This window comes from Eretmochelys imbricata, chromosome 5, assembly GCF_965152235.1.
Source record: "Eretmochelys imbricata isolate rEreImb1 chromosome 5, rEreImb1.hap1, whole genome shotgun sequence".
NCBI classification, from domain to species: domain Eukaryota; kingdom Metazoa; phylum Chordata; order Testudines; family Cheloniidae; genus Eretmochelys; species Eretmochelys imbricata.
In genome coordinates, this window is record NC_135576.1 from 80218880 (window position 1) to 80239719 (window position 20840).

Sequence of the window (20840 nt, forward strand, 5' to 3'; positions counted from 1 at the left end):
TATTGTCTGCTCTGAAAATAAACAAAAATTGGCTCTTTGGGGCAGCAAAGGGCTAATGGCAGGGCCACTTGCGTCTCTTGTGGTCGTTGTCATTCCCATATAAAACATTAAAGGGACCTTTTGTTTAACGTAATCAGGAGGCAGTACCCGATGAGGCAACATCCTGTTTGAATAATTTAAGTTGTGTAAAAGACTAGCTGCCTGGTGTAATCTAGAAAGACGCGTGTGTTGCCTCAGTGCTGTGTCAATTTATGTAACTCACATCTTGAGTTATATAAAGTCAGTGCTTGTAATTATGTTTAACATCATTAAATCGTATTTTATAGCTTCATTCCAATAAATATCTGGTTTAAAAAGTAAAGCAGCTGTGAATTGTTATCACCGTGTTTTCACCTGCTTGGCTCATTAGTTTCCTCTCCCAGAAAGACTTGTTGAACAGGCTTTCTCCCCGCCTTCCCTTCCGCCCACCCCCAACTAGTGGTGGGGTGGAGAAAAGGAGGTCTTTGCTCTTTCTTTCTTTTTTCCTCCTCCTCCCTTTCCCTCTTCTGCCTTCCCTTTACCATTGGGTCCCACTGATAGGACCAGTTTCAGCTTGCTCAGGTTAGCCAAAGACAAAGAGCTGGGCTTAATTTGCTCTCTGGAGTTTCAAAAGAGAGTTGTATGACAGGGAGGGAGGTAAAAGCTGGAGTGAGTCGATTTCAATTGTTGGTAGTAAGGGGTAGAGGAGGAGACCCGCGGATACTCACAGAGAGCTTTCTGCAGACGGTGCTAATGACTGAACAACAGTCTGATGTGGAAGAACTAAAACCTGTAAGGGCTGTCAATAAAAGGGAAAACAAAGGTGTCCTACTCCTGTAAGTATCCGATGTATTGCGTGAAAAGTCTCGGCGCCTGTTGGCTGTGCTGTGGGCTGAGCTGAACTATCTATACAGTATCAAAAGGAAAAATTCCTGTACAAATTTTACATTGTTTCTTAACTTCTGATACTGGCTGCCTCATGATTCTGCTGTTTCCTTTTACAGCTGTTAGCGCTGGAACGTAGTAGAGAGACTACAAAGTTTCAGGAATGCAGGCTCGGTCTGATCATGTGAAATTAAGAAAGTATTTGAACGCCAATTGCGAACTGTTTATAGTACAACTACACGTGACTAGTTTTGTAACTCGAAGACCACGACTAGAGCTAAACAGAACTTGAGTCTGGCTTTCTTTAAAGCTAGGAGACTAGAATGCTATCTGAGGAACATTGTAAATATATGTATATGTTGTCAGCAGAGCTCTGCCTGCCAGAATTTATCTTCAAGTTTGTATCCAGTGGGAGCCTTCAACAAAGCTTGTATTGTACAAAGTCTAGTCATTAAAGTAACAATGATGTACTATCTTAGATTATTTCACTTTTGTTTTCTAAAAGTGATTTGAATCCCTCCCCTCCCCCAGCTTCAGAACAGGAAATTGGGGAAGGTTAAGTTCACCTTCATTCAGAGTAATGGAACGATGATTAGATCCAGACTGAAAAACCTCTAATCATCTTGTTGTGAGTTTCCTTGAAAGCACAGGTCACTTTATGGGGTCTAATGCTGGTTTGCAGGCAGCATACCATAGTCCTGATTCTGATTCCCCTGAGAACAGTTTTGTACTGGTATAATTCCATTGATTTTTCAGTGCAGTTACACAGGTGTAAATCATACTAGAATGAGGCTCCTTATCAGTAAGTGGAGCTGAAGTGAAAGGTCAGAGTTTCATTTGGGGTAACCAAAATGCTGCTTTCCTTTTCCCCGGTTCCCCTAATTTAGTGGTACTCAGTATTTAAGGAGAGGGAAGGGTTAAATGTTGCTTTTTATCCCAAAGTTGGGGTGGGGGAGGTGTAATAACAATTGACTAATGGAAAATGGACAGAAAAATCGTATTGCATAAAGATCAGGAGAGCCTTGCAAATCTGCATATATCTGCGGATGTGCATGTCCGCGGACCATGTTTGCAGATCGGATGCGGATACTTATCTTTAGAGCCCTGCGCGGTTTGTATCTCCAGCTCTGTAATCTGTGTTAACTATATCCTTTAGTGGCAGTGATACCCAGGAACTCATTCAAACTTAAATTTCTTGTTCTTTTTAATCTTTGAAGGCTCTTGCACTCTGTATAGTGTGTGACCTTTTCATATTGAGCTTACTTTAGAAAGGGGGGAAAGCTTTAAGGATAAAAAGGCCATTACAAATACAACATTAATAAGTGAGATTGGCTAGAAATGTGTTCCTCCTGAAAGGGTTGGTGTTTGTTTTAAATCATGTCTTCATGATGTTTTTTCACATAATTATTTCTTCACTATGGAAAAAATGCTGTGTTAAAATGTCTGTGATACAGGTAGGAGCAGAAGGTGGAGAAAGATGTTGGTAAAATTTTCAAAAGTGCTTAAGTAACATAGGAAGCTAAGTCCCATTTTCAAAAGCCTTTCTTGAGCATCAGTGAAAGTCAATGGCACTAGAATCCAAAGTCACTTGGGACTTAGTTTTCTAAGTTCCTTGAGCGCTTTTGAAAATGTTATCTGAAACCTTTAATAATAATAAAAAAAAAAAAAAAAAAAAGCAAAGGAAGACTGTGTGTGTGTGTGTGTATACGCAGTGACGGCCAGAAGAACTAGAACTTGAGTTCATATAAAAGTTCAGTTTTTTTATTAATTGTGCATTAGAGAGTTCCTCCTTAAAATTTCTTGTTAACACTTACGACAGCATTCCTTCATAAAGAAGAACAACCCACCTCAACCATCATTTTGGGTGCTGCTTGAACATCCCCTCTACCTCCTCAATATATTTATGTAATTACATGTTTTTGAATCCAAAGAACTAATAATACATACACAACACACTGATCTTTCACTATTTCAAAATATGCTCTTTATCCCCTCCCTATTTAGTCTTACCCCCACTCTGTTTAGTTCAAAAAAGATCCTTGTATGGCTTTTTATAGATACATAATTCCATGTATAACTGATGATGCAAACCACATGGAGCACTATCAGTTAAAAATGAACTCCTGTCTGTTTTGCCTGAATATGCTAGACCTCATGGTGGTACTTATAGAGGGAGTGGTTTGCTCTGGTTTTCTTGGTCAAAATTTCCATTGTTGTCCTTCCCTACCAAAAAGTTGTACAGTGTGCTGTATACTGTTTAGCTTCTGCTTACTGCCTGACAGGTGGCTGCATTTCCTGTGTGTGCTGTATGTATGTAGCTTGTGAAGCAGTCTGAGATCCTTCAAACATAAAATATTCTTGAGAAGTTGAAAATACGTGATGCCCTATTTTGCACTAAAATATTGAAGAAAGTTATGAACAGTGTTACTCACATGCCACCCAGAGATTAGAGATCTACTCAAACCAAATAGCCAGATACAAAGAAACATGAATTTGGAAGAGTTTGAATTTTGCACCTTATGGCCTCATCCTTGTTGGAAATTACAGTTCCCAGTTACCCATCACAGATCATGATTAGAGCTGGTCTAAAAATTTTCCAACACAACACTTACCTGTCAGAAAATGCTGTTTTGATGGAATCTAAACAGTGTGCTGACACTTTTGATGGAAACCACATAGGCAAGAAAGCGGGTCATCCTGCCTGGGCATGACTCCAACTTCCTGGGGAGTTGGGCACCATGGAAAAGCAGCTGTCTATGGAGCTGGGAGAAAGTTGAAAAATTCAGTTTCGGTTCTCTTAAAATGGAATTTTTCAGAATGTTCCCACCTGTGAAAAATTTTAACTCTTTGACTTTTCATCTGGAGTTGGAACTAAATTATTTGTCTAACCCACTGAACTCTCTCACAAGAGGATCATTCCTTTTTCCAGCCAACTCTAGTCTCCGTCCTGTAAACACTTTGAGGAGGATGGAGAACACGAAAGGCAGCAATCTCATTTTTTGGAAAGGTGTATACGCTTCCAACATTTGTATCTCTGATCCAAACAGGTGCACTCCCAAAATACCCCCCACAGTGAAATGCGTTGGTAGAAATAACTTGTTCCTTAGGCAATGCTTCAGAAATGAAAGAGGCATGTTCAACGTTTTCCCCCTTTCCATGCAGGGCTGGATTAATCTTTTGTGGACCCAGGGCCAAACATGTTTGTGGGCTCCCCATGGAGGCAATGGAGCATGGCAGGGGGAGGTTAGTCCCCGGAGCGAGGGGCCAGCCAGGGGCAAAGGGACATGGAGAGGCGGCCCTGCTTCGCCCAATGGAGGGGCACTATTAACAAACTGGCAGTTGCCAGATGCACAGTGGCCCACCTGGCCCTGTGCTGCAAGTGTGCCTCTTCCTCTCAGAGGTGGGCCTATGTCACACCACACAGCACCCCACGCCCAACACTCGCCAACTCCCTATGGCCAGAGGCACCCTGGACCCACTATGCCCAGCATCCCCCCAGACCCCCCCACAAATGCACAGCGCCCTGCACAACACCACCCCAGCCCACAGCCCCACCACAACTGCCGAGCACCCCCCCACAGAACCTCGAGTGCCCCAACACACAGATCTGCCCTGTCCTGTCACAGCCCAGCACCCCCCCCTCCCCCGCCCCCAGACTCCCCACTCCCCCATGCTCTGCCTCCTGGCTGCACTCACTGGCCCTGCTGGGAGGTGACTGTGTCTGCCAGGCTGAGCCACCAGGGCTGGTCCCAGGACCAGGAATCGGTCCGTCCCCTCTGGTGTGGCACGATCAGCCAGGGTCCCTCAAGACACACTTTCCTGGAGGGGCCCAGTCAAGCCCCCCTACACTGGTCCCCCACACACACACCTGGCTGAGACTGGCCAGGCTTCTGCACCAGTCCCAGGTGGCTCAGCTCTGAGGAGACAGGTGGGGCCCCACAGGTGGTGGGAAGCAGAGGCTGCCCAGAGTCAGAGATGCTTGGGGTCCAGCCAGGGGGTAGAGAGGAACAGGGGGAGCCAGTGGGGTCTCGGGGCGCAGTGCAAGCAGAGCAGGCCAGGCTTTTCTGAGCATGGGCCTGGCTCCATGGAGCCATTGTAAACCCAATACTGTTCCCATGTGAGGCAGGGAGCAACTATATCCCATACAAATGAGGGGCAGTTCCCTGAATCACTCTTGAGCTTACTGACTTCTTACAATTGATGGCCCTGACTGTGCATGCAGATCCATTTTGGTGGATCCCTATTAATTTCAATGGTGCTTTTATGGTGCGAAGGTCTGGTCACGTGGATCTACTTGTGGAATCGGGACCTATGTTTGTTAATCATATAGTAATTTTTTGCATAGAATAATACGTGAATTTTAGACTAAATACATACACTTGGACTGCCCCAGGCTGTGTGAGTCTAAATAGAAGATACCTATGAGATCCTCTTCTAGTTACGGTAGCACATAAAATCAAGTGCACATTTGTAGTTTAAATGACACTCCTTTTAAGGGTGTTTTGTTTGATTTTTACTACAGCAATCTTTTTATTTTTGTAAAGCAGGAGTTGGGAGCCTTGTTTATCTGATTTCTGAAAACTCTCAGAGCACTAGACAACATATTTAAAAAAAAAAAAAGATCAGTGTCACATTAATTGTGGAAGTGTGTGACTTTGTGAGTGCAAAGGATGTAAACAAACCCTGCCATCAAAGGGTTTCATGTCACTTGAAACTCTGTAATGTTGTGTTTTTGCAGAAGCAAGTAATACAATCCTTATGACATTAGATCATGTTTTTAAAACGCTATCAGACCTGTTTTTTCTTTCTCTCTCTCTCTCCTTCCCATAAGCTTTTCTGGCAAAGCTTCAATTTTAAGAGAACCTGGGTTTCCTGATACACAGGTGGGATAACACTCTGACTCTATATAGTCCTCATTACCATAGTATCTGAGTACCTCACAATCTTTAATGTATTTTTCCTCACAACAAACCTATGAGGTAGGGAACTGCTATTTATCCCCATTTTACAGAGAACAAACCAAAGCACAGAAACGCTAAGTGATCACACAGGAAGTCTGTGGCAGGACATAAATCTGAACCCATGTCTCTCAAGTCCCAGGGTAGCGCCCAAATCACTGGACCATTCTGATGCTTTGCTAAATAATAATTAATCTTACAAATTTCCATATGGTGAAAGAAGAGCTCAATTATTAAAAAAGGAGTAATTATGTAATACTGTCTCTGTGCTCAAATATCTGTGCTGGCTTCCCACTGAATATGCAATCCAACTGATATTCAAAACCCTCCATCAGGCTGCTCCTATCTCTCTGAGGCAGTGTGCTCACCATGGCCTGTGTCCCCAGTAGCTTGGGAGCTGTCTGTAAGAGAGACCACCCCCACACTCCATGTGCCCAAGCAGTGCAGTTGACAATCAGCAGAGGCACTCCAACTGGAGGTACTTTGGTTTGTAAGAGAGGACTGCTGGTTGGACTCCTTGGGGGCCCCTTGAACAGGAAATTGGTCCTACCCCATGCCTGTTGGTCCACAATAATCTACCTTCGCTAATCTTGGGACATTTGTCAGAGCCAGTGTCTGTAAAACAGCACTTGGGGATGGCTGAGGAGTGTGAGGGTTTTGTGGGATCTGAGATATGGAAGCTTTGTTTGGGGATTGGCTTGTTGCTGTTTCTATGAAATGTAATTGTAACTATCTGTCTAGAACCCTACGGTACTTAAACGAGTGTCATTAAATGTGTCCACATTGAAATAACCAATGTGTATGCTCCTGTGGTGTTTGAAAAGCATCCCTCTCTTCTCACTGTGCCTCTGTGCCAAGCTCACAGTCCATGGTTCTGGGATGGGGTTTTCCCCAGAAATGCTGAGCTAAAGTATCTTACGCCATCATTTCATACGTTAAACTCTTTTTTCTTCTCTATAGTCCTCAGACAAGTTGTTCTCTGAAGCTCTTCCTAAGCACATCAAGATTCCTTAAATTGCTTCCAAACTGGCATTCCTGTCATTGATGTCATGATGCAAATTCCTTGTGGTCATAAGTATCTGGATCTCACATTGTATGTAATGTATGGAGCCTTATTCTCCTTTCACATACACTTAATTCCTTTGACTTCAATGGAGCCACTCTGATTTATACTGAAGAGAGAATCAGGTCCATGCTCTCTAAATCTGTCTGGGATAGAAAACTCCAGACAATACACCAGTTAAAACAGTATATAATTGGTTTATGCTGAACACAGTATGTGGTGTGTATTTGTGACCTAGCACACTGGAGTAGTAGGTTCTAGTATTAGCTGGTCCCTTCCATGCACTAATGATAACAACACAGGACAAATTTTGTCTTGCTAATCGTGGTGCACCAGACTTTTTAAGAAATGAAGGGTTTTAACTTAAAAATGAGTGCAGGTCTTTTTAGGGCATTACAGGTAGGGTAAGCAAAAATATTCCTTAATACTGAGAGAAAATATAAAAACAAGTGCTTCCAAGAGCAGTAGAAAATAATTGCATAAAAACTGTATGCTGCTAGGAGTAGAGAGAGAGTGTCATAATGCATATCAGATAATTATATGTATACTGTAGATAATAATTGTAAACTTAAATATTTCTAGGTTTCAGAGTAGCAGCCGTGTTAATCTGTATTTGCAAAAAGAACAGGAGGACTTGTGGCACCTTAGAGATGAACAAATTTATTTGAGCATGAGCTTTCATGAGCTACAGCTCACTTCAATTTCTGTTTGATAAATAATCACGGGTTGGGAGAAGGAAAAAATGGGGGGCCCTCGTCTGCTGACGTTCATGTGGCAGTACACGGTACTTTGAGCTGTGTGACATAGGGCCATGCAAGGGGTAGAGAGTTTGAAACTGTGGTAAAGACCCTCCTCCCATCTCTTTCTGTATACGTGGGGTGGTTGGTGTGTGTTGTCTTTTGTTGTGAAGGGTTTTGGCAGCTGACTGCAATTTAGTGTTTCTAGTTATGAAGAGTTAACCTGGTCAATCTTCAGCTAGGCTCGGTAGCCGTTAAATGTCTGCTCTTCACTTTTCTGTTTTTTAAGTGTGCATCTATGCTACACTTACATGCTTGGAACTTTGCAATGGAAGGGTTTAGTGTCCTCTGATCAATAGTACCCTGTTCATAATCCTCTCTTATACTACATGCAAAAACTACATTTAAAAGAACATTACTTAAGGTTGCAAGCCCTCAACTTAGGAAATACTAGAATTAAGCTGGTCTGATTTATTTTTATAGGGAGAAAACAATGTGTGTTTTCCTAGCCTTAGTCTTGGAAATGGCTGAACTATTTTTGTCTGAAATTTTCCCAGAAATGAATCCACCTTAGGCAGATACCTGGCATAGAAAATTTCAGCTGAAACAGTTTGCCAAAGCTAAAAGGGACTGATACCATGGTTTTACAATGGGAAGTGTTAGGCAATATTACTAATAGGCAGTGCTCCCAGCCTTGCCTATAATGCATGCTCTGGACCTGATTTTCAGAAGTGCTGAGCACCTGCACTTGTCTGACTTCATTTGCAGTTGTGGCTCTTGAGTACTCCTGAAAATTAGGCCATGTAAATTTACCCTGGTTGCCCTGCAGGTCATGTATACTGTCAACACACAAAAGTACAAAGCTGCCTGTCTGTGTCTTACTATGTGATACCTGAAAAAGAGCTCTGTGTAGCTCAGGAGCTTGTCTTTCACTAACAGAAGCAGGTCCAATAAGTTATTACATCATCCATCTTATCTCTCTTACTGTGTATGTCATATAGGAGCATGAGTTTATGTAGGCTTTTGCTTTACACCAGCTAGTCCCGTTGACTAAACTCCTAAAATAACAAGATTCCAACCCTTTTTGTACCACTGTTACTCTTACACACACAGATTGTCTATGAAGAATTTTTTCTGGCAACTGTCATGACTCTACCGGTCTTCAAGATGTGTCCACAGGGTCCCCAGTTGACTTTTGCCTCTCTGCTGCCACTGAGCAGGAGAGACAATGAAACCTGAAGTGACCTCGGGGAGGACTTCCCAGGCTTGATTGGAGAAACACCATGAATTCTGATTTGACTGGGCTTCCTATTTAAACCCACAGGAAGTTGTCCCCACAACTGGGCTCTACCTGGCTGTTACGTTGGACCCTGCCTTCTTGTGTGACTCCTGAATCCTACTTGCCTTCCTTGCTCCTGATTCCTGCTTTTGTTCTTGATCCTTTCCCCAGTCTCCGAATCCACCTCTGACCCTTGGCTCGACTTCCTGACTCCAACTCCTGCTCCAACCACTAGACTTAGCTGCCTACAGCCCCGACAGCAGCTTTATAATTGGGGCTCTCTTCTAATGTTCAATAGTGGCCACAGGACCTCTGAGTGTCATATCTGCCAGTTGATGTCCAAATATAATACCAATATCTTTTCTCTTCCCCACCCCAGCCACATAAACGCTTCTATCCTGTAGTTGGAATAATGGTACATTTCCTTCCTGAGGCTAGAACAGATCCTCATTGTCAACAGGCAGTTACCAAGAGAACCAAACCCACCCTACTGTGCTTAATCAGAGAAGCTATACAAAACTGCTCTCATTTGGAAGCTGCTCTATATCTCTTTGAAGAATAAATTATATGAACTCTGTACAGCTTCCCAAAGCAGATGTTGCAGTGGGATCTAATACTGCCACTCAGCTGACTCTTCCCACTCTGCACACCCATGACCAGAGAGATGAGTTGACAGGCCCTTGAGGAAGAAAGTGTAAATTTAATTTACCATGCAGGCATGTGTTACTGCCAGCCCTTATGCTAGAAGAGCTGTTGCTTGGTCTAGCAACCTTCAAAGATAAAATCAATAAGAAAAAAACTGTCTTAACCAGTATTCTTTGACAACTTCCAGATACAATTAAGTTCTCTGCCAGAGCTATTTCCTCAAATGCTATATTGCACAAGAAGCTCTGGCTCAGGACGTAGAAGGCAGATAGCCAAGTACAGCAGCTTCTGTCGGCCTCTGTATTTTCCATAGAAAGAAAGCTCTTCAGGGAGCAATAGCTGAATCAAATGGAGAGAAATACTCAATGCTTTCTCACAAACAAGGTAAAAAGCCAGAGGCCTTTACAGACACGTTGTCCTTTTTCCATTGACAAAACAGCAAGAGATTCTCACCTGAGGGAAGAAGATACACAGGTGACAATTGCCTAGTAGACAATTGCTTACTTCCAGCGAGTCCAACCTATAGAACTTTACATAATGACAGGTTTCAGAGTAGCAGCCATGTTCTTTTTGCGGATACAGACTAACACGGCTGCTACTCTGAAAAAAGAAAAGGAGGACTTGTGGCACCTTAGAGACTAACCAATTTATTTGAGCATAAGCTTTCGTGAGCTACAGCTCACTTCATCAGATGCATACTGTGGAAAGTTTAGAAGATCTTATTATATACACACACAGCATGAAAAAATACCTCCTCCCACCCCACTCTCCTGCTGGTAATAGCTTATCTAAAGTTATCACTCTCCTTACAATGTGTATGATGATCAAGTTGGGCCATTTCCAGCACAAATCCAGGTTTCTTCCCCCCCCCCCCCCCCCCACACAAACTCACTCTCCTGCTGGTAATAGCTTATCTAAAGTGACCACTCTCCTTACAATGTGTATGATAATCTATTCAGGGGACACCATCACAGAGCCTAATAACATCAGCCACGCTATCAGAGGCTCGTTCACCTGCACATCCACCAATGTGATATATGCCATCATGTGCCAGCAATGCCCCTCTGCCATGTACATTGGTCAAACTGGACAGTCTCTACGTAAAAGAGTAAATGGACACAAATCAGATGTCAAGAATTATAACATTCATAAACCAGTCGGAGAACACTTCAATCTCTCTGGTCACGCGATTACAGACATGAGTCGCTATTTTACAACAAAAAAACTTCAAATCCAGACTCCAGTGAGAAACTTCTGAATTGGAATTCATTTGCAAATTGGATACAATTAACTTAGGCTTGAATAGAGACTGGGAGTGGCTAAGTCATTATGCAAGGTAGCCTATTTCCCCTTGTTTTTTCTTACCCCCCAGACATTCTTGTTAAACCCTGGATTTGTGCTGGAAATGGCCTACCTTGATTATCATACACATTGTAAGGAGAGTGATCACTTTAGATAAGCTATTACCAGCAGGAGAGTGGGGTGGGAGGAGGTATTTTTTCATGCTTTGTGTGTATATAATAAGATCTTCTAAACTTTCCACCGTATGCATCCGATGAAGTGAGCTGTAGCTCTCAAAAGCTTATGCTCAAATAAATTGGTTAGTCTCTAAGGTGCCACAAGTACTCCTTTTCTGATATCAAAACAGAATCCTTCTAAAAAGTGCTGTAAAAGAGAAGAGATCCTGATTACACTGCATCTAGCAGCCTAATCTCTCACTGTGAGTGCTGAACTATACCATTTTTAAAAAGGGAGCCAGTAGGACTTTTTCACTAAAATTCTTTGAATATGTTAAGTTTAAAAAAAAAAGAATTCCTTGCATCTGTATTTTTAAAAGCACCTGGTACAACTAACCATTGCTAAAAGGATACAGAAGAACCTACCATATTTGTGCCACAGATCTCTTGCATAAGCACAGCTAAATCTGAAAATTTGGCTCACACTCATGTGAAGAAGACTTTCCAGTGGTGAAGTCAAGCTTTCGTTTCCTCACTTGTTTGCTCCTGTGACAATGCCCACAAATGACTGCACTGTTAGATGGCAGCCATGGATTTTCATAAATCATGAATATTTGTCAGGCCCTATTGTAAGTATGACTGTTAGCAGGTTCTGCAGCCAACTGCATTTTTCCCTTATTTAATTTGGCAGAAGAGAATTGGAATCGCAGACCTCCAGGTGCCTCATCCCTCCCTTTCTTGATCTTGAATAAAATTTAGGGCATGTCTACACTAAAACCTTAAGTCGACCTATATTAGGTCAATTTACAGCCACCACAGTGATTACGGCGGTGGTTCATGTCCACACTACCCGCCTTCAGTTGGCGGCACTTATCCTCACCAGGAGCACTTCCACTGACCTTAGGGGGCAGTGTGGGGAGCTGAGAGTGCAGGCTCTCAGCTCCACCAGGAGCCTGGCTGCCCCACAGGATCTGGCCTTGTTTTGATTTCGGGAATAGTGCTCTGTCCTTGGACTTTCTGCTGAGGCTAGCCGGAAAGTTGCAGTGGTGAGGTTTTGGAGTGATTTTATTATTTATTTATTTACTTTTGAAGTGGACAGATGGACTGGAGACATTCTGAAGAAAGATAGAACAACCAGAATGGCTTACATTCCTGGTTTGTTCTGTTCTTTATTTTTATAAAATATTAGCCTCTCACTTAATGGCACAAGGAATTTGTTTCTATTTTTCTATAGAACTTGATAGCAGTCTGTCTTTGATTAGACAGGGAATACTGCCTGTTAATAATAGATGGTATTTAAGAACTGAGAATTTACATGCTAATGATGTCCACAATGTCACAATGACCTTACTGCTGTCTGCTGAGATACTATGGTGTGAGACTTGATCTGGTTATTATGTGAAGTGTTTATCCACTGGGCTAAAAAAGTTCAATAAAATAAGATACCTTTCCTTTTTGTTTTATTTTGCTGTTTTAAAAGGTATAAGTCCATGCTTAATGACTAGAGAATTTTATTGTTTTATTAGACTAAATTCATTACTTGTTTAAAATTAAAATGTATTCAAATTTTCTAATACTATATAAGGATACCAAAATTTCAAACCAAATTTGTATATTGCTATGTTTAAAGGTACTGCTGCAAAGTGAGAATACATCAATAAATATTCAAATAACTCTACTTCCTCACCCTCACAAATATAACCTGTAGCAAAAAATAACCACCAGCAGTGAGCAAAAGCAAACTCTGCAGTGCTAATGTCCCCAAATCCTTTCTGTGTTATCCTAAGAGCCATTTCATAGGCAAAATATACCTACGGCACACATTGCAATGCCTGTCAGGAAATGCAGTCAATCATAGGCCCAGTGCATTCTCAGACTGCTGAGAAGGGCTGACACTGAGCAAAACTATGGTATTCAGAAGATCTGGTAAAAGAGAGAGGGATAGCTGGAGGGAGGGCAGAGGGTATAACTCAAATATAGTCACATCAACTATAGCAGGTTCACTCTGTTGTGTTTATATTTGGCTCAGTGAGTTTTTTGTATAATGAGAGAATTAGCCTCCTAGCATTGCTCTCAAAAGGACTGAAGATATGCAGACCATTAATGTCTGCTAGAAAAGAATAGAGCAGGGGTCGGCAACCTTTCAGAAGTGGCGTGCAAGTCTTCATTAATTTAAGGTTTTGCATGCCAGTAATAAATTTTACAGGGCCCCCCAACAGAACCCGAGATTGGCAGCAGGCTGAGCGGTGCCGGCGGCCGAAATCCCAGAATGGCAGCACAGGCGGCAGATGGAACCTCAGACGGCTGCCGGCCCCACTCATCCGGCTGCCAGCCTGGATGGACAGAATCCCAGGCCAGCAGCAGGCTGAACGAGGCCAGTGGCCGGGATACCGGCTGGCAGGGGCCGGCAGCCAGAACCCCAGATCTGGGGTCCTGGCCGCTAGCCTGGCTTAGCGTGCTGCCAGCCCAGGATTCCGTCCATCCAAGCCAGCACCGGGCTGAGCAGGGCCGGCGGCCAGGACCCTGGCTGGCAGCAGAGTGCCACTAAAAATCAGCTCACGTGCCACCTTTGGCACGTGTGCCGCAGGTTGCCAACCCCTGGAATAGAGCATCCACTATCTTTAGCTTTGTATCCACTTGTAATAACAAGCTGACCCCCGGTTGTAGTGTTCTTGAATTCCTTAAGCTTTGAACACACTCTCTCCTCACATGTATAAAGATATGTCTGACAACTTTACCCCTCCAACATACAACTGAAATGGTATCCTTCCAAAATCAGATGCTCAATTTTGGGCTTTTGTATGTACTGGCCAGAGTACTGTGTTCTAAATTTGACAGAGATAAATTTACTCCATCCACTTGAGTACACCGTTGGTCTACTTAGCTTCTTGTTTGGCCCATTAAGCAGCTCTTCATTTCTTCACTCTTAGTCTAGATGTATTCTGCTTGGAGTTGTGAACATGTTTCAATAGTATTTGCTCTCTGAATCACTGTCAAAATCACAATACCTGTGTGTGTATTATACCCCAAAAGCAGGATAGGTGTACACTACAGAGCTTAGATGTTTAACTCCAGACAACAGGACAGTTCAGAATAAACAGATTCTATTTCTTTTAAATGCTGAGCATGGTTATGGATTTTATATGGTGTTAGTGGCATGTCTGCTTCATTGTGACTCACCACATCCTTAACTAGTAAAGATAGGATGCCAGCTGTCATGGTTACAGGTCAAAATACAGTTTCTCTTTTAGTCCTTCTGACATATACCCCTTTGGCTTGCTCTTTTCACCCGTATCTGGCCAGAACTATATTGTTCAATTGCTCTAGTCCGGATCTCTAAACAGCAGTACCAAACATGATAACACAACAAGTCCAACCGGGGCTGGCACCTGTAAACCTTCTTTCTCTATCAGCCTGTGACAATACAAGTTCACAGGGACATAGAGCCAGCATCTTCAAAAGAAAGTATTTATTTATTCTCTTATCCAAGTACACAGCATACAAAGTGAAGGATAAAAACAGTAAAGCTGTATGCATATATTTTCCCTATATTTACCTTTCCTTGAAAGCTTTGCTACGTTTCATCTAGCCTACTTACCTCCATTTCTGGCTGGGAATAGCACACTCTCCTGCTTGCAGCATGCTCTCTGTCTCTCCTTGTATGCCAGTAGCTCTTGCTGGGCAGCCCCCTTGGCTCACCCAAACCCCCTCTTTTCTAGGCCCTGTGTGTTGTAATGATTTAGTAACTTTGTTTGATCCTAGGCCTAGGCTTGGGAAGAGTAAATCATTCTTAGTTTGGCTGGAGCTCAGAAGGAGGTATTCCCCAATAAACAGCTTCCCATGGTTTCCTCAAGGGCTCTTACCCGTGTCGTCGTTTTGCTTTCCCTGCTTGGTCTCTTTAACAACACCACATCAAGTAACCCCTCATAACTAAACACACAGGGTACATCTGTACTGTAATTAAACACCTGCAGCTGGCCCATGTCAGATGACTTGGGCTTGAGCTGTGGGGCTGTAAAATTGCAGTGTAGACTGTCGGGCCAGCTCTGTGACCCTGTGAGGGGGAAGGGTCCCAGAGCTTGGGCTCCAGCCTGAGCCCAAAAGTCTACACCAAAGTTTTACTGCCCGAGCCCCATAAGCCCAAGTCAGCGGACACCAGCCACTCACATGTGTTTAATTGCAGTGCAGACATACCCACAGTTGCATGCACCATATTCATAAAAATAATACAGATATTTCCCAGTTCATCATACACCAACCAATAAAGACATGAGCCAGGGACGATGTACCACACGTTACTCACTTGGCAGATTAAATTTAACAGCATCTCTTTAGGCTGTTGCAAAGGAAGTCCTTAAATATCCAGGACAGTAAGAGTAATCTGGGTAACAGGTAGACAGTGACAGACAGTCCCTGACAGTCTATCTTTAGAGGCAATGTTTTCAGCATTCAAGACAGAACTGATTGGATTCAAAACTAGACAAAATATTGGGGGTTTGTCAGGGTTCCTTCCCCACTCTGAACTCTAGGGTACAGATGTGGGGACCCACATGAAAGACCCCCTAAGCTTATTTCTACCAGCTTAAGTTAAACCTTCCCCAAGGCACAAAGTCTTTGCCCTTGGATTAGGTAAAATGCTGCCGCCACTAAGTGATTTAACAAAGAATCAGGGAAAGGGCCACGTGGAGCTCCTATTCCCCCAAAATATCCCCCCAAGCCCTTGCACCCCCTTTCCTGGGGAGGCTTGAGAATAAACAAGATGAGCACAGACAGCCTTGGATTTTTAAGACCCAAAAAACCCAGACAGATTCTTAAACAGAACTTTATTAGAAGAACAAAAAAAAGATAAGAGAACAACTCTGTAAGATCAGAATGGAAGGTAATCTTACAGGCAGTCAGATTCAAAACATAGAGAATCCCTCTAGGCAAAACCTTGAGTTACAAAGACACAGAAACAGGAATACACCTTTCCTCCAGCACAGCGAATTTCACAAGTCAAAACAAAGAAAACCTAATGCATTTTCTAGCTAGATTACTTACTGACTTGACAGGAGTTGGAGGGCTTGCATCCTTGATCTGTTCCCGGCAAAGGTATCATACAGACAGACAAAAGCCTTTTTCCCCACCCCACCCCTCCAGATTTGAAATTATCTTGTCCCCTCGTTGGTCATTTTGGGTCAGGTGCCAGCCAGGTTACCTGAGCTGCTTAACCCTTTACAGGTAAAAGGACTTTGCCTCTGGCCAGGAGGGATTTTGTAGCACAGTATACAGAAAGGGGGTTACCCTTCCCTTTATATTTATGACAGGTGTTATGGCATTGCAAACCGGAGAAGTTGCTTTCTAATCTGTTGAATATTTTCTAATTCTGAACAAACACTGCACGTGAACAAATGGCAGCCTTTGTGATGGTGGAGTTTCAGAACTGGTCATCCAAGCAGCATGTTTCTGCTCTAAATGGATGAGACAGCTTACTAAACAAGCAGTTAGTGGGACAGTACTTAAGATAGCTTTTGATCTCCAAGAGAGGGTGGACTTGGAAAGCGAGAATAGCCACTCTAGGAAATATGAGCAAACCTACAGAATATTGAGAATCTACATAATACGCTTTTGTGTGTTTTAGGGATTATTTCATTTTTGCTGAATTATGTGTTGAGAACTAAAAAACAAATTTATTGGACCTTTCTCAGAACACTTAATGCATTAACGCCGCTTATTATTAAACTTTTAACGTACCTGTTGGTCAAATAACACTGAATATTTGTAAGCAACTTTCATTCAACATCTGCCAAAAAAAAACAGAAAGTGGCCTTTGGTGAGTGCAAAGGGAACAGGATGTACCAGAGGTTTTTAGTAGCAATTATACTTCATAATAGTAGTTTTCTTTGAATTTGTTTTCCTTTGAAAAATTCTATTGTAATCAACTTAATACAATTTTTGCAGCATAGGTTAGCTACAAGTCTGAGTGGCTGATGTTCTAATCCAGAAGACATTCTTTTGAGTTCAAAAGGAACTTTCTTTCTGTAGCATAAAGAACTTGGGCTCCCAGGTCTGTCACTAGTTTTCTGTGTTTAGATACAGAGTATAAAAGAGACAAGATCTAGTTCCCATGACATTTTAAATGTGCTGACTAATAATGTGTCTCGGTACACTTCATTAGAGAGACATTCAGTACACTGCTTTTTGTTAATATATTTCTCTGCTCTTTTTTTCCTTTGCTGTGAGTTAATCTTACATTCCTCAGTTCCATTCTTGGTGTATATTATTCTCTGTAGTGTAACCAACTGTTTTTCTAATACACAGAGTTCATATCCTTTTAATGTCACTAATTTTATGATGTCATTTTAATTGTGTGACTCATCAGTGAAGATGAATCTATCCAACATTAAAATATAGTTCCTTTGTGCCATAATAAACCTGAAAGTGATTTTTTTTTTTTTAAGGGGGTGGCGTGTCTGAAAAGTAGGTAGATTTTTTTTTGCATGTTCATCTTGAAGCAGATATTCTATTAGCGTTAGAGTTGTGCGTTTAAATGTATATATTCACAACAAACTCAAAATCTTGACATTTCACCTTGATATTTAAAAAATGGTCCGCTTGCATGAAAATCCTGTTAAGCAAAAGAACACCTACCGTAACTTTTTTTTTTTTTGTCTTCAAATTGCAAAACTTTGGAACACTAGATCATCTAAGTCTAATCTCCTGTATATAACAGGCCACCACACTCAATCCAACAACTGAAAGGAGACTCTCAGGAAACTAGGCTATGTGCCACAGGCAGAGAACTGGACGGACTAAGGTGCCACCAATGTCTAAGGCGCCTGAAACGGCAGAGAAATTACACGCGATTGCTGATATTTTACAGCTGTGATGAGTTAGTTTCCAGAGATTTCAGCTTTAGCGAACTGGTATCTGTAGATTCATATGAGAGGAAATGAAGATTTACTCCTTTTTGTACGGAATTTCTGATTGCAGGAGCTAGGTGAATGTGGCAGTGGTGTTGGTGGAGCGTATATATGAAGCATACGTAGGAAGGCATTTGTAGCTGTGACCCATGAACACACATTTGCCGGAATGGCGTCTGCTTAAACTTCTTTACTTTAATCAGGTGCATCCATACGTGGGCAGGACTCTCCCTCTTCTTCCTGGAGGCAAGGCCTGAGGGGGAAAAAGGACTTTGGTTGCTTTTAGAGATGCAGTGAAGAGAGAAGGCGAACAGGTTGGGCTGAGCCCAGCTCACCCCCAAATCCCTCAGAACAAGTAACAGGAATAACGTAGTACGGTGGAGTTGCTGTCGGGAGAGAAGGCAAGGGATTGAATGACGGACCGATTCAGGGGAAGGGAATTTTAGGTGTGAAGTCATTTATGCCACTGTTCTGCAGTTAAAGTAAATAGGGAGGAGGGATTAATTGAAAGAAAAAAATAAAACAAGATGGAACCAAAACTACTCAATGGATCATAGGTTGCAAAGGATTTGAAGATTGTAAAGGATTAGGGCAAGAATTTCACTATTATGAGTTGTTACAGGAGAAAGGAAGAGGTGAAAAGGGTATTTGTATATTATACAGAGATTTAACCACTTCTCTTTATCTTGCTGAGTCCCATGAGAAATCCTGAATAACTGCATGATGCTTCATTGTTCCTCATCCTTCCTTCCCTATGTTTTTGTGTCACTACTTAAGTCCTGTCAACTTGCTCTGTAAGCAGCACTGTAACCTCTTTACATAGTTTTTACAGTGCCCAGTCTGGTGTGAACCTGATTCCCACAGGAGCCTCTCAACATGGCAGTAATATAAATAACAATCCTACATCCAGTAAAGGGTTACTTAAATTCAAGGTGTGTGCACACCCACGCTCCCCAATCCCAACACTGCCTACTTCCCTCTCTAGCAAGCTACTTCTCTTGGGAAGCTTAAGCATTGAGATGGAGGGAGAGAGAGACAGTTGACTACCTCCTGAAGCCATCATAAGAAGTGGCTAAAGGACCATTAGGCCCTTCTATGCCCGTAAGATAGCCACAACCTGGTCTGTAGTGGGAGGGAGCATCCCTGGCCAAACCAGGGCCTGACCAAAGTCCTCTTTGAGGTTCATGCCTATTGGAACCTCAAACTAAATAAAACTGCTGGTTTGGGTTCTTGATGTAAAAGGTTTGTGCTACCCAACACCTCTAGATTGCTGGTTCAGGTTAGATCAGAGTCACTGAAAGCTGTTACCTCTGGTAAAACTGGCACCCATTGATGGAACTGTGTGGAAACTTGCTGTGTTGATCCCTGTGCTTTGGCTGTTCTGTGGGTAAATGGAATTTTCCTTAGCAAATGTCAATTTGGTATCTCTTTCACAGGCATTAAATTCACTGTGTGGGGGACTGGTTGCTCAACAGGTGGGTGTTCTCTCAAGCTTTCAAATTTATAAATCCCAATGTAAATAAGGTATAAGACTCTGATTATTTTGTCCTAGAAAATAAACATTGGTAATCAGTTGTTGGCTGAGATTTGCACAAGCATTTTGCAATGTTTCTCTCCTGACCTCACTCAGCCAACATCACATAGACGCTCTCTTGATTTCTTTGTGCAATTCCAAGTGAAAATATGAGATTGTAGTCAGTCTGAGAAGGCCAGTGCTAATATGAATGACATGGCCTTGGTCTTGGTATAGTAATTAAAATATCTGCCAAAACTTTTAATTGAAGTTACATTGTGTAATGTCATTATCCAATGACATTTGATGGTCTGGACTGTGTTTGCCTTGCCATCTGTATAACCATTGTAAAATTGCATACAGATCTATAAATACTACACTGAGAGGTCCCTTGAAAATTGAAGTAATCCAGGACCACTTTTAAGGAACACAGTTAACGTTGACAGATTCAACATTTACCATACCTTCTTATTTTCCTTGATGTTTGTTGAAAAATTTCTAATCTTTCTAGGATTTTATCCCCAAAATAAGAGATGTATGTGGTAGCTTACTAAAAAAATCTAAGCAACTTTATAACTAAAATCCATGCATACCAGGGGATTCTACCCTCAACTGATACCTTTTTCATTTAAAAAAAAAATCAATATCAACTTCCAAGGTGGAATAGTACAGTTTTAAACAATGGATGGGGACAGGGGAAAGAGGCTTAAAAATACAGATGGTTGGACAGCCTCCTCCTTTGCCTTTAGACTTGAACCCATGAGCATATATATATATAAAAAATAAATCTAGGATAGTATTAAGCATCAGGGCAAATTTTGCAAAGGGTTGTGTTTTTGTTTAAATTTGCCTACTATATAACTTAATTAGTATGGTAGTATATGTGTTTGCCATGGGAAAGATGGATTTCAGTCTGATATGCAGGCTGTTAAACACAGATCCTATATTGTGACCTAGGTCACCTTCATAAACCTGACAGATGCTTCTTCGCATTCAAATAAAATGCAATAAAAAGGCTTTCATGGAAACTTTGTAGTAAGTAGTGACTGAAGGGTCAAATGGGACCTGTTGGTTCCAATTAAGAGGAACTCTGCCTTAACTTGATTTTCCTTTTATTATAATTGGCTATAAAGAATGTGTTAAGCACAACATATAGCTTGTAGGTTGATTAGAAAATTTAAAAAATTCTAACTCCCTGTGTTACTTGACTCAATGAAGCACTGAACTCATTTAGTTTAGATTTATTCCTTTACTACTTGGAACCACAAACAAACATGACTGATTGTGTGATAGTAGCACTTTAATTTCTGGTCATTTTCCCCCGTTGCTAGAATTTCAATACTACAGCTCATGTTGCTCAGATGATATCAGGTCTGTGGTTGA

At 42.0% G+C, this 20840-nt stretch overlaps 1 protein-coding gene across 3 annotated transcripts in view; it reads left to right on the top strand.

Annotated features, from left to right (window-relative positions):
- Window positions 1-525: 525 nt before the first annotated feature.
- Window positions 526-20840, top strand: part of GRAMD2B (GRAM domain containing 2B) — a 52237-nt gene continuing 31922 nt past the window's right edge. For all 3 annotated transcript variants that reach the window (XM_077817384.1, XM_077817385.1, XM_077817386.1), the window contains exon 1: window positions 526-854. In XM_077817384.1, coding sequence (XP_077673510.1) covers window positions 661-854 — 194 coding nt within the window. In that variant the 5' untranslated portion in view covers window positions 526-660. The remainder of the gene's footprint in view (window positions 855-20840) is intronic.